Raw genomic sequence first — 15077 nt, forward strand, 5'->3', positions numbered from 1 at the left:
GTTCTGCGTTATTGGATCTGGGTATTTCCTTCACACTGTTAAAGTACTATATTTATAGATAAAGGGAAATAGCAAAATAGCATTGAATTAATACAAAGAGAAAAACGGGAATCTCATAGAAATCAATTTGCAAATTTCTTATCATATACATATGAGTGTCCCAAAAAAATTAAAGTGTTTTTTTTTAACGCATACCCTCTTATTTTGTTTGAATGGTCTCAAAACATCCAAAAATAAAGTTTCGTCTATTTAGAATCACGGCAACCCGTGCCGAGTTGAGCGGAAACCTGTCGGTACTTGTATAGTACAGCGCGCGCGAACTGTCGGATTGATTGCATGTAATTACTTGTTTATTTTATTAGTAATCGCGTTTTTTTCGTGTAGTCAACATGTCAGTGGAGTAACGAAGTTCCAAAAAGGAAATATTTCTAATAGGGGACGTAAAACATCAAATCACCGGTTCTAAACTTCCCTCTAACGGGCCAGTACTGGCAGTTTTGTTCTTTAATATTCGTGAAGTGAACTTAAGTGTCAATGAAAGTGCAAATCTCACAATTCGTGAGTGTGTTATTTATTGGGAAAAGGCACGTATACCGACCAGATCAATATATAAATGTGTAAAGAAACTAGTTAACTTATACCAAGTTTGGAGTGAATTGCAAAAAAATGCGAAAAAAACTCAAGAAGTGTTTGAACAGCGTCGAAAGGAGTTTTTTTCAAACTTAAAGAATTTGTTTGACATTGCACATGCCGATGCTCTTCAATCGATTACAATAAATGAAGATAAGATCTTCTTGCAGCGCCAAAGAGAACCAGGTCCGCCCGGTCACTTAGCCGGAGTGGACAAAAAACTAACAAACAAAGAGGAAAGGACGCGCCTTCGAATCATCGAGGAGGAAAAGCGACGTGCTAAAAATTTTTCATCCTTAGCCCCATCAACATCATCTTGCGAACCACCACTAGAAAAGTCCTCTTCTGATTGTGAAATAATAGAATTAGAAGAAAATAGGCCCAGCGCAAGAGAAGCCTCCTCTCAGCGCGATAAAACTTCTATGCGGAAAAATATCATAACTCCCAAGTTAGTTGCCGCATTACACAGGTGTCAGTTAAGTGTGAGGGATTCTGTCTTTATAATTGAAGCTACTATTGAGGCTGTGGGGCACAATACGGATGAATTCCCTATAAGCAAGTCCTCCATCCATAGAGTTCATACGGAAATGAAGCTATAAAAATTTATTTTCAAAACAAGGTCCCGGACATGATAACTGTCCACTGGGACGGAAAACTGTTGCAAGCTCTAGATTCACGACGTAAAAGTAAAGAAGAACACCTACCGGTAGTTATTACATACGATAATAAAGAACAAATTATTGCTGTTCCTAAATTGGATAGCTCGACAGGAAGAGAACAGGCAGACGCAGTTTGGGATGCTATTACGAACTGGAACCTTGAAGACAAAGTGCAGATTCTCTGTTGTGATACTACTGCTTCTAACACAGGCCGCATAAATGGAGGATGTGTGCTTCTCGAACAAAAACTGGGTAGAGAAGTGCTTATTTTTGCTTGCCGTCATCACGTTTACGAACTAGTACTTAAAGGCGTGTTTGAAGCGAAAATCAGTCAGGTAACTACAAGCCCAGACATCCCATTATTCAAGAAATTCCGAGAAAACTGGAAAAATATCGATCCCGAGAAAAAACAAAGCTGTACAGAAAAGCTATCTTGTTTTAATGTTGCGAAAATTGACAAACTGCTAGAATTCTACAAAACTGAATTAACCAAAGAAATCGTTAGAGATGACTATCGCGAATTAATTGAGCTTTCAATTATATTTCTTGGCGGAGATTCAGAGAAGAAATTTAAGATTCGGCACCAGGTGCTATGCACCAGGCTCAATGGATGGCGAGAGCCATTTATTCATTAAAAATATCGTTACGTAGCTCTCAATTCAGAATTTCAAACAAGGATAAGGCAGCTCTGTTGGACGTATATCTGTTCATCGTGACATCCTACGTAAAACCCTGGCTCCAATGCATTTTAGCAGTAAAGCCGTGACTTTTGGATTTGTGTTTTTTGAAGGCCATGAAAAATTACGAAACAATAGACAAAAGCATTTCAAAAGCAGCTTTGCAGAAGTTTTGGCAGCATTTGTGGTATTTGACAGATGAAGTATCTATTCTGGCTTTATTTGATGATGTCAATCTAGAAACTAAAGCAAGAATGATTGCTAACTTAAGGGGTAACACGCGTAAAATAAACACGATTTTTAAAGAATTTTTTGTACAGAAGGAAAAGGAAAGGAATCACTCTGATTTGGGAAGTTATTACTTATATACTAAAATACAAAACTACAAAGTTTGATCGAAAAATTTTACAAAATGGCGGCATTGAAGACATTTTTGTAATGTGGTTTCTCTTGAAGGAGCTCCGCGGCACGCAGCACAGAGGGTGCAAATTTTAATCTGGAATAAAGAAACATTTTTTTTCTTAATCTAGATAAGAATAGCTAGAGAAACACGTAGGGGATTTAAAAAATATTCATTTTTGTGGAACTAGCAAGCATTTGAAGGAAAAAACTCTATTTTGGACTAAAAAAACGGCACTTAAATAATTATAACAATCGTTTAAATTAATCTATCGAAAATCCCCTACGCTCTTCTCTTAAGAAGGTTATTATACAGACGTAGTGAAAAACCTGATTAAAAATATTAAAAATTGTTTGCGTTATGCTGCGTGCCAATTTCAGAAAACGTGTTTTGAGAAAAACGCATTTAAAGTATGGAAATTTGGAGAAGTCGTTAGGTAGCAGTCACTAACGCTTGGTTAAAAGCTTAAAATATTTATGAAATAAACTTCGGTAACGTATAAAACTTTTTGTTCTGTATTTTAAAAGGTTCAAAGAATTTTTTAAGCTTATAAAAAAAAATCAATTTTTTGAAATTTCTACAGTGGTGTTACCCCTTAACTAGAGAAAACCCAACAGCTCACAATAAACGTTACATTGCATCCAAAGAAGAACTCTGTGGCCCACTTTTTGGTACGTTAATTAAGCCTTGATTTTGTTCTTTTACTAAGTTTGCTAATAGGTATAATTGATAACTGATCTATCTGTTTTAATTTCAGAGAAAAACATTGATTACTTCGTCTCTGTCAAAAGCAAGTTCCTGTTTAATCGATTCCAGATTGACGACAGTTTTCTGAACAAGTGCCCCTCTTCGTGGTCAAATGATGATTCCTTTCTACAGGCTAAAAATAAGCTGCTAGGACTGAAATCATACGGCAGAAAGAGCGGTTAAGTTAATGCAAGACTTCCATGGTTTGATCACTGTTCAAGAGGAGCAAAAACAATTTTTATTACGTTCCGTACAAGAACACAGACAGGTATATCCCGACTGTAAAAAGCAAACTTTGAAAAGAAAATTTGATGATTGATGTCCCTTTTATAATAAAAATAAAATAAATACGAAATATGTTTTTTATTTATATTTATTTAATTAATTTAAAAATTCAATTAAACTTTTCTCTATTGTGAGCCTATAGCTTTCATACTAACTTTTAAACTTAAAGTTTGACATCAAGTCGGCACGGGTTAATGACATCCGATCTCAATAATATTTTATATTTAAGTTTTTAGAGTCAAATGGAAAAAAATAAAGGGTATGCGTATTGAAATTCCGAAAAAAAAAATTCCCCCTTGTAGCCTGGGACACCCTAATATACATATACATATATATATGTATATATTTGTTTTTTTTTCTTTTACAATTTATTATATCTGTCAACTTTCAACACTTAGTAATTTTATGGTATAACAATTATGGAAATATAAGCGTAGCATTTAATCATTATTTAACATTCCCGTGGCAGCCGGTTTTACGTTAACCGAATGGGGTTTTCCCGACCAAGGGCCAGTAAACTAGCCCTGTCTAATGAGCAACTCCTCGCAGCAATCTTTCTCCAAATACTTTTCCTCAAGCCCTCGAATCCATCCTGGGCCAGAGGTATTCTATTGCTGCGTATGCCATAATCGGCTCCACCCGAACTCCCTCTCGGTTAGGTGCAACAAGTGCAACGGGTGGAGCCACCTTAAGACCTGTTCAGGCCCTAAGTCACATGGGGAGTGGTCCCCTCAGTATAAGGTCACGTGTTGCTCCCGCGAGCAGGCGTCCCCCGCACAGTCCGTTCCGCGCCGAGCCGAGCTCGAAATATTTAATATATATATACCCCTGTCACCTGCTGACCGGCAGGACATCACCCTGGTATAGGTGCGCTCATCAGAGGTGAAAACCGATTGGTTGTTGGTGACTTTAATGCGCATAACGATATTTGGCATTCAAGCCTGCCAAACGATCGTATGGGACAACTATTGGCAGAGCAGATAGACGATTCGGCATTCAGCACTGTGAACGACGACGTCCTCACCAGGGTAGTAAGCCATTGCAGCAGATCGCCTAACATAACAATAGCTAGCGCCAGTCTGATAAATAGCATAACCAGGCGACCTATTCTATCGTTTGCATCAGAACACTTGGCCCGGCCGACAGAACCAAGCGTCGTGCCACCAGACGGCTGCACAAACTGACGAACGACAGTGTGACACTTACTTTCTCCAGCGATGAGGTTCAGGGGGCCATCAAACTCATGAAACCATCTAAAGCCATTGGCTCCGACGGACTCAACACGCTGATGCTGAAGCACCTGGGACCTTTCGGAGTAGGATTTTTCACAAGAGTCTTCAATCTGCCTTTGGCCACTTTCATTATCCCTGACAAGTGGAAAGCAGGGAGAGGGGGCCAGCTACGGAAACCTGAGAAACGCGCCAACCAAGGGGAGTCTTATCGGCCGATAACTCTCCTTTCCCACGTAGTGAAGACACTTGAAGCCCTCCTACTACCACTCTTCACGAAACAACTGGCCCCAGCCCCATATCAGCACGGCTTGCTACGAGTGCATAGCACCACCACTGCACTCACCGCCATAAACGCCCAGATAAACCGCGCGCTTAACCAAAACCGCCCCTGCGAGCGGACTGTCCTAGTAGCGTTGGACCTGAAAAAGGCTTTCGACACAGTCAGCCATTCCACGCTACTAGATGACATTTATCAGTCGACACTCCCGCCAGGGCTGAAGAGGTGGTCCGCAAACTATCTGAGCGGTCGTCACTCGTCAGTGATTTTTCGTGACCACACATCTACACAGGAGAAAATTAAGCAAGGTGTACCGTAGGATGGTGTTCTTTCACACTTGCTGTTCAACTTCTACATCTCGAAACTCCCCCAGCCACCAAAAGCAGTCGGCGTCGGGTAACGACATCGATGGCAACTACCTCACCGAGCTTTCTCGCTTTTCACTGCGAGGAATCTTCAACTTTCCCCCACTAAGTCAACGGCGACCATCTTTACCACCTTGATAAAGCTGCTCAGCAAGCAGTTCCTGTTAGGGTGCTACCGTAGGTTTCACCTTTGCAGACACCTCTTTGAGCCAGAGCCGCCTCCCAGACACGTCAGGAGACACCTACTGCACTACGCCGACGAGATCCAGGACAAAACCAACAGACATCTACTGGACCAGACAGTGTTTAGACAGACATTAAACGACATTCACCGGAAGACTGTTACTACCTTCATAAGCTCCCGTCTACAGAATGCCGTAATCGGAGCCCAACCACACCCTATAGCAGATGAAGAGCTCCAGCTTCCCCGTGAGACCCCCGTAACACTGGCACAATTACGTTATGGATTACGTTCTCGTATTGTAGTAGGTTAAACTCCTACTTATACATATGTCCGGCATGTGAAGGTACCCCGCACGACACTAACCACCCTTTAAAACCTACTCAGCTAACACCCCTCTCCCTTTGGACCAAACCTTTCGAAACAGTATGTTTCCTGGACCTACCCTTAGATGAGCAAGACGAATAAGACCGGTGATATACGGCGTTTCTATTACTGTTACAACAACAACAACATCATTATTTAAAGTACATTTCTTTTTACAAGCTATTTATTTTAATGTCGCAGTTATTCGTTTTAGTCTTCGGATTTGCAGTGCTGAATGTTGAATTTTCAGCATTCCGACGTTTGTGTGTGTTAGTAGTCTGTGAATATGATTTTTAATGCATTCTCGAATGACGTCTTCCATAAATTTAATTTGAAGGTTCCTGTGTATATCGTCATTGGTTATGTACCAGCCTGCGTTTGTGATAGTCCTTAGAATTTTTGATTTTAGTCGTTGCATTATTTTAAGGTTTGATTTGCTTCCTATTCCCCATAGTTCGATGCCATATTTCCAGATTGGAGTTATACGAGTTTTATAGATTAACAATTTATTAATTTTTGTTTTTAATTGTTCTGCCACCTTCAAATGCTGTGACGGGAGAATTTCGCGTGCGCTTTGGTGTAAAGTTTACAGTATTTGCTTGGCTTTGCAATGTTGAATTACCTGTGGACATTTTTGGTGTTCCTGATGAAATTACTGAGTTTGTTATTGTGGTTATGATATTGGATGCAAGTGTTGTAACAGGAGTATTTATTGTTGTTCTAGTATAGCTGGTTGGAGTAGTTGTGTTGGTTTTTGGCGTTATGCATTGATCGGTCCAGCTTTGCGTAGCTGAAGGTGAAATTGTTTGCGAAGTTATAGCGGGATTTGAGGTGAAAATTGTTGCTACAGTGTGAACGGATTTTTGAGTGCACAATGCATGCAAATTTGAGAGAGATGAGTTCGAATTTTTTTAGGTTTTTGCGCGAAAACTAGCGGATCACTCCACTTACTCGGCGGAGAACGCTCTACAGGCATTCCGCAAGTGTTTTTGTAACTTTTTTTCTTTTATTTTTTTGGTTAATTTAGGGTTGATAAGCAAAATATGTTGCTAAGATTGACTAAGCAAGTTAAATCGTCTATTTCGCTGAGTTGATTTGCATTGCTTTGATTCTTACAATGCACTTTGTTAGCACCTTATAATCACTATAGAAAAACGTTATAACTATATATGTTATTATATATGGTATAATTAAACACATACCGTAGAAATACTTATTTATACATAATTATATTTTAGGAACATAAATAAATTAAAAACCAGTTAGCAATTAAATTAATAATTAAAAATAATAAAAATTATTAGCATCGTTGCAACAATTAAGCTAGTCTTGCGATGGACTTTATCACAGGTTAATTAACAAGTGTTTCCTAGCCAGACATTGAGAAATCAGTTACCAATTTACCCATTATGTAATTTTTAAGCGCTTGATCAAACATTAAAAATGTCCTTTAGAATTGTTAATCCATCTTGATTTTAAATTTATAAGGCGTTTAAAATTTAGCTTATTAACCAACAAAACTCTGAATTCCACGAAGTTCACAACTGACTGATAAAAAAAGAATTCACGAAATTTGACTTATCAATGTTAAAATTTTAATGCGTAATTTTTAAACATGCATAAACATACCTTGGCTGTTGTCCTCGAACGTCAAGTTAGAGTAAATTTCATTTTGGCTACGAACTGTTTTGCCACACAATCGATCTGTAATTAAATTTCTGCCATTTTCTACACTATATCGATTAGCTTTGAGATCCCTTAAATTTTGTGTGATATTCCTCTCCGTATTCCGTTCACCGGAGTGTTTTGTATCAGCATTAATGGGATCAACATTCAGTGAGAAAACAGGTGAATTCAGTATACTCGGTGTTGGACGCACATTTGAGTAAATCACGCCAGATTTGCAATCGTCTATAGCTTGAGAATGAAACATTAGATTTGGAAAGTCCGATATGTCTGAAGGGGATTTCTCATTATGACTCTGCGGTTGCGAAAAAACGCCCCTTTTTTCCAGTTGCCGTTTGTGATGAGCTAAAGCTTCTAGCTGTTGCTCCAGCAAAACAGGATTATCTAACGTCACATTGTTGGGTGAAATTTTATGTAAAGTATTAACCGGATACTTTCGCTGGAATAGCGCAGTAAGACTCTGCAAACGTTTAGAATAGTGCGGTTCACATACTTGTTTAACGATATAACTTTGTGGCACCTGTATAATACAAGTGGATTTAACCGCAAAGGAAGAAGCACAAAACTTTAATGTATTTAAAACAGTTTTATAAAAATTATTATTTATAATTATAGACACAGACAATAATAACGCATCCCCGTAAAGAAATTTTATATACATAATATATATTATATATTATATAAATTCCTTGCACGTTTAGCATTAAATTTTAATTTGATTTCTATCTAAGTAATGGGTTAACAAGAAAGTAATTTCATTTGCAGGGTGATTTATTTATATATCGTAAGTGTTTTTGGTCAACTTTATCGTTCCATCTGCACCACAGATGCTACAAATGAAGGGTTTAAACCTCTTCCAATCGGCGTGTATAGCGGTTAGTTTTTATAAAAGACTAAATTTTTATAAAAGACTACGGCGGCCGCCGTAGCCGAATGGGTTGGTGCGTGATTACCATTCGGAATTCACAGAGAGACGTCGGTTCGAATCTCGGTGAAAGCAAAATTAATAAAAAAAAAAAAAAACATTTTTCTAATAGCGGTCGCCCCTCGGCAGGCAATGGCAAACCTCCGAGTGTATTTCTGCCATGAAAAAGCTCCTCATAAAAATATCTGCCGTTCGGAGTCGGCTTGAAACTGTAGGTCCCTCCATTTGTGGAACAACATCTACACGCACACCACAAATAGGAGGAGGAGCTCGGCCAAACGCCTAACAGAAGTGTACGCGCCAATTATTATTATTATTATTATTAAATTCTGATTACAACGAAAACAAAAAAAAACTCAACTAATTGCAATTTCAGATCTTCCTTGGTTTCTTAGAAGTAACTCAATAAAGACACTGTGCAATTAAGTTGTCGATGAGTTTTTTACTGCTTCATCACAGACCTTACTGCTGAACCACGGAAATTTTCGATTGATATTTTTGTAGGCCATCAATTTTCATAACCAACAATAAGCTCGACTTCATTTCATAGGAGTTGCATATTGCATAACGCATTGTGTGTCGTAAAGATGTTTTAATTAAACGAGTCAAACTTTATTTGAAGAGATATTTAATATACACTGCACTAATAAGCCCGTCACAAAGGGTCCATCTGTTGCGGCAACGAATTTGACTGACAGCAAAATAGATTATGTGAGTTTCAGTCGAAAACGGTGTATGAGCCCATAAAAACACAATATAAATTTATAGTTGAAAACGTATTATATTTATTTATTCTTTCGTTACATCCTTAAGTTACAAAAGCAAAAGAAAATAACAATGCTCCTCGCTTCATTGTTTACATAACGGTAAGTAATTGCAGCAACATGTAAATATAGCAACTAAAAAGTCTGCGTACAGTTTTAAAACATATGGAAAAAGCTTAAATTAATAATTTGTTGGATAGTACGATGTTTTAGGACTTCATTCAATCTATTTAGCATTGAATATACTAAGTTCTCTGTTTCCTCAATTGTAATCCTCGCCCATTCTGCCCGCACAACACATCACCAAGCTCCTAACTTGTTATTACATGCTATCGGATTTTTTTTCTAATAGATCCCACAAATGCTGTTTTGAGCCTTGTACAAGAGCCAAAGCTTAGCGATCTTAGTGGTCTTGTTAAACCAAAACGTTCTTGGTAAGCCACGATTTTTGGCTCTGTGTCAAATTACTTTTCAAAATGTTCAAATACTCTCATTTATCAACTGTCGATTCATTTAACTCTAACTGACCAAAATCACGTACCACCATGCATTCCCACTACAAGCTGTGCCTGATTTGCGCAAAACAATTTGACGACCTCTTATACTAAAAAACCAAAATTTGCTTTCGTCTGATATGATGACTTGTTTCCAAAACTTCGGAGGCTTATTTATATAATTATAAGCAAATTCAAAGCGCTTTCTTCTGTTGGCAAGTGAAATAAATGGTTTTCTTCGAACGACTTAAAAACTAAAAACTGTAAAACTTTTGTAGTAGTTTCAGCACAAGTACTTTTTTCAGATTTTTTGTTTACGTTTTCACACAATTTGTGATAATGTAATTCGAGTGCTAATCTTTGCCACATTGATTAAACGAGTACACTGCTCTTCGCGGACCGATAGTGTTCTTGGCCGACCAGATCTGGAATGAGATGTTAAAATCCTGGTTAACTTGTATATTAATTGTTTACTACGCGTTTAAGGCCGGCGGGCCAATTAGATGTCCTAAATTCAGTAGTTTTCGCGAAGCGTTGTAGGATGAGAAAAAAAACAATTAGCCAAATGAAGTTTTGGGGATAGTTTAATATATATTTGAACTAAAAAAAAAAATTTGTACAATCTCCAACAATATATTGTAAGCCGAGTTATCAATAGATTCCCAGAGCGCCTTGCCACTGAAGTATCCAACTTCTGTACAAGATACAACTTGCAATTTTCATCTGAAAACAAACAAAAAAAATATTATTAATTTTGATGTAATTATCTTCGATCTGAACTAAGAAAATTGGGAGAAACACGTAAAATTCGAATTTTTGGGGAAGGTAGAAAAAAAAGTGGTTTTTCAAGGAAAAAAAAACTCTTCAACTGGGTAAAAAAGTCGCTTCAAAAAGTTTTTGGATGTTTTTTTAGTTCACATAGAAGAGAAAACAATACTGAAGACAACGCATTTTGAATGAAATGGATAGCTCGTTTAGTTTTTTTGCAATCGTGTACATAAATTAGGTAAAATCGTGAAAATGAAAAGCCGAGAAAACGCGCTTCGAAGTACAACAATAAGCGCATGGATGCTCGACGCCGCACTACGCTCGGCTCTGTAGCTTTGCAAATACTTGGAATTTAACTCTGAAAATTTGTGTCTCATGTTCTTGAATATCTAAGCTATTGATTTCAGAAAAAAAAAAATCGATTTTTTTGACCTTTTAATTGGCCCGCCGGCCTTAACAGAGAAAAATGTCCTCCCAATAGCTTTGCCAATATTTCGGAAACTATTTCCACATTTCCACAATTTTATAATTTTTTTTCTGATGCACTAATTTATTTTCCTTTGGTTTCAATGCTTTAATATTTGTATCACTTTTAAACAAAATGTGCAACTGAGTTCGTAACCGATCAATTATAATAACAAATAATTAAAAGTGCGCAAAAACGAACAAAATCCTAATTTACGCAGACTTTCTGATTTCTAATATATATTTACATGTTGCTGCAATTACTTACCCTTGTGTAAACAACGAAGTGAGGAATCTTGTAATTTTCTTTTGCTTTTGTAACTTAATAATGTAAGGATATAATCTTTCTTTCTTAATTGGCGCAATTACCGCTTACGCGATTTTGGCCAAGTTTAACAAAACGCGCCACTCGTTTCTTTCTTTTGCTAACCGGCGCCAATTGGACACACCAAGTGAAGCCAAGTCCTTCTCCACCTGATCTTTTCTACACAGAGGAGGACCTCCTCTTCTACTACCACCAGCTGGTACCGCATCGAATACTTTCAGAGCCGGAGCGTTTGCATCCATTCGGACGACATGACCCAGCCAACGTAGCCGCTGGATCTATATTCGCTACGCTATGTCTATGTCGTCGTAAAGCTGCCATATTCGCCGTTGCCAAAGTGCAAAGGTCGAAAAATCTTACGCAGAATCTTTCTCTCAAACACTCCAAGCGTCGCTTCATCGGATGTTGTCATCGTCCACGCTTCTGCACCATACGTTAGGACGGGCACTATGAGAGCCTTGTAGAGTATTATTTCCGTACGTCGAGAGAGAACTTTACTACTCAATTGCCTAGCACTTGTTGGCAAGAGAGATTCTACGTTGGATTTCAAGCCTGACATTGTTATCAGTGTTAATGCTGGTTCCTAAGTATACGAAGTCTTTTACAACCTCGAAATCATAGCTGTCAACAGTGACGTGGGTGCCAACACGCGAGTGCGCCGACTGTTTATTTGATGACTGGGGGTACTTCGTTTTGTTCTCATTCACCACCAGACCCATTCGCTTTGCCTCTTAATCCATTTTGGAGAAGGCAGAACTAACAGCGCGGGTGTTAAGGCCGATGATGTCGATATCATCGGCATACGCCAACAATTATACGCTCTTATAACAAAATTGTGCCTGAGCGATTATCTCTGCGGCTCGTACGATCCTCTCCAGCATCAGGTTGAAGAAGTCACACGACAGCGAATCACCCTGTCTGAAACATCGTTTGGTATCAAACGGCTTGGAGAGGTCCTTTCCAATTCTGACGGCGCTGCTGGTATTGAGCAACGTCATCTTGCATAGCTGTATTAGTTTTATGGTGATACCAAATGCTTTTATCCGACCATATTTTGCATAGAAGCTGATGCATGCACCTTGACAGCTACTAGCGGAACGACAATTCCGTCTTCAACGATTGGGGCATCGGGATCTTCACATTCTCTGTGACATGCGCAGATGTCACTATTTAATAGGTTCGAGAAGAGTTCCCTCCATAATTTAAGTATGCTCTGGATATCAGTCACCAGATCGCCGTCTTTGTTCTTACAGGAAAACGCCGCGGTCTTGAAACCTTCTGTAAGCCGCCGAACTTTCTGGTAGAATTTTCGGGCGTTGTTCCAGTATCTGAAGATCCTCGCAATAACGTTTCTTCTACCGGATGATACGTCTCTCTTCCTTTCTTAGCTCTCGGTAGCGATCCCACATGGCTCGCGTTGCACCCGATCGCAGCGTGGCTCTATAGGCAGCATCTTTCCTTTCAGCGGCAGCATGACATTCCTAGTCATACCAACTGTTTTTTCGGGCTCGCCGGAATCCGATTTCTTCTTCAGCGGCGGTACGTAGAGAACGAGAAATGTTGCTCTATTGCTCGTGCGTACCGGTTTGTTGGGCAGTTCTCTCTGAGAGCAGGAGTGAAGGATAGAATAAATAAATAAAATATGTTTTCAATTACAAAATTTTTATTGTGTTTTTAAACAATTTAAACATAATTGTAAGGTATTCGCAGAGTTTATGGGCTATGTGTACGTGTCGTATTCCACACTGAAATGCACAAAAACTGGCAACTTTCCCCTTTTTCCGTACGGTAAGTGCGCCGAAAATGACAGCTGGTTAAAGAAGAACAAATTTCTATCACTCAAATATTTATCGATGGTATTTTTTATTACATCAAATTAAATGCAGAAAATAAATCGAGTTTAAATTAATTAATTCAATTCATCTTATCTTTTCGATAACAGTTTGAAAGAGGAGAGAAAAGGCTAGGCTTGACCAAGTTATCATGAAAAATTAATGTTATGGTCGCACCTACTGTCTACGACTACAATGAATTCGTTTCCACGACAGTCAGTTCTACGTGTCCGAAACGACCCGGAATTATATCCGGCCAATAACTGGCACTCCAGCAGCATTCCCCGTATGTAAGTATGGGGAATGTTTATGCTGCTACAACAACAACAACCACTACAATGAACTCTATTAACACCCTCTTTCGCTTTAATAAGCATTAACTTGATAATATATTTTCATATGTATTTCACAACCAACATAAACCTGTTCATACACAACGAAATGTAGCCAAGTATCAAAAACAAAATGTTATGCTAAATGTTCCAGGAATTCGTTTGCTGTTGGAATAGGAATTGAATTCCCTATCGTAGAGGCAAAATCGCATATCCATTTCGATTTATGGGAAACTATTTTCGAATTTGATTTTTCAACGCATTTGTTGTTCTGTTTTTTTTTATTTATCGAAAATTTCTGTTTGGATAAATGCGACGAGGTATTATTTGGCGAAATTGGCGCGTTTCTCTGAAATATTCGTTTTATTAAGTATAAATATAAAATAAAGATATATAAGTAAGTATACTTTTCATTATTTAAAGATAGGAAAGCAAATCGTTTGAAAGCAGAGCAGCAATGGTAAGAGTTGGCTGTCGTTTTAAATATTCAGGGTAAATAGTTTGGAAAAAGGAATCATTTTGTTCTATTTAAAAATAATATTGATATTTATTGTGTATTAAATTAAATAAATCATTCTTTCTCTTCTTTTTTAGTGATGATTTAACGGCCCAAGTGATTACATTACTTATTTATAAACGCTTCATTCATAAATCTTTACTTAGAATGCAGCAGAGGCTTACCTTAGGTATGCGATATATTCCTTTTTATTTCTTCCATTATATTTTGCTCTCTGGTTTCGATTGCTATTTTCAAATTTTTTTTATTAAATTTGCCTTAATCAACAGTTAAATGTGAAAATTCTCGTATAAATTCAATGCCCCCAAGCTAATCCAAATGTAAACAATAAATGCACCAACAAAACAGATGATCTTTGACAGTTTGAATTGGATTTGTTTGATTTCGATAAGATCAGAGTTCAGAACACACCCGTATAACATTGGCCGAATCATTTAAAATAAGTCTACCGATATATATTTGTGAAAACTGAAATTACTTTCTTGGAAACCCAATATAGCTTAGTATGGATGCACATTAAACCTCAGGATAATCTGGTTTCTTTTTATAAGGCTTTGGGGGCACAGTTGGCCCGATCCTCTTTGGACTTTTAGAGCAAGGAGCTAAGTCAATTATTTTCGAATCAATTTCAGCAATGCCCCCCTTATCCATTTTTGATTTGTTTTCATTGCTCGATTCCAGACCGCCCACGAAGTTTTTTTCATTAGGCGTAACCGGACTGCGCTCTTTTAGATTTAGAGTAGTAACTTGCTCTTCAGACAGATCCATAAATTCTAGTTATATTTTATTGCTGAAACGAGACAAAAAATTGTGTAGAGTCATTTAATGCTTTTAAACATACGTAAGTTCTCTATCTGCTGGATGTAAAAAAGTTGAAGTTTTTGTGATTTCATTTTCATCTGCGTACTTTATCAGTTTTAAGGTATAATAGAATAATAAAATACGTATTGTTTTTAGGCCATTTATTTATTGCAATCTGTTTGCTAACATTCAGCAATATTTTTACTTAAAACTAAAACCACTAGACATGTAAGGAAAGCAAATGGTCCAACCATTTCTAGATTTTAGCTTATTAGCATAATAAATCCGTTGTTGATTTCCTCTTCAGGAAAGGAGATCATATTTAGAATTATTTTTGAATTAAAAGGTT

At 37.7% G+C, this 15077-nt stretch overlaps 2 protein-coding genes across 5 annotated transcripts in view; both read right to left on the reverse strand.

Moving 5' to 3' along the window:
- Positions 1–14543, reverse strand: part of LOC128869673 (uncharacterized) — a 97086-nt gene extending 82543 nt beyond the window's left edge. Inside the window, exon 1 of the mRNA XM_054112268.1 lies at positions 14092–14543. The gene's annotated coding sequence lies outside the window, so the exon portion shown is untranslated. The remainder of the gene's footprint in view (positions 1–14091) is intronic.
- On the reverse strand, positions 409–14812 carry LOC128869672 (uncharacterized). Of its 4 annotated transcripts, none has more exons than XM_054112265.1 (3): positions 14450–14810; positions 7449–8070; positions 409–6963 (listed from the first exon to the last, which is right to left on the reverse strand). In XM_054112265.1, exons 1-3 carry the CDS (start codon positions 14693–14695, stop codon positions 6947–6949), a joined length of 885 nt encoding a protein of 294 aa, XP_053968240.1. In that variant the 5' UTR covers positions 14696–14810; the 3' UTR covers positions 409–6946. The 4 variants fall into 4 exon arrangements, with proteins under 4 accessions (XP_053968240.1, XP_053968239.1, XP_053968242.1 ...); XM_054112264.1 differs by lacking the exon at positions 409–6963 and adding an exon at positions 7005–7367 and having other exon boundaries at positions 14450–14812; XM_054112267.1 differs by lacking the exon at positions 409–6963 and adding an exon at positions 7007–7367 and having other exon boundaries at positions 7449–7965; positions 14450–14807.
- Between the last annotated feature and the right edge of the window lie 265 nt (positions 14813–15077).

The sequence above is a fragment of the Anastrepha ludens genome, chromosome X (assembly GCF_028408465.1).
Source record: "Anastrepha ludens isolate Willacy chromosome X, idAnaLude1.1, whole genome shotgun sequence".
NCBI lineage: Eukaryota > Metazoa > Arthropoda > Insecta > Diptera > Tephritidae > Anastrepha > Anastrepha ludens.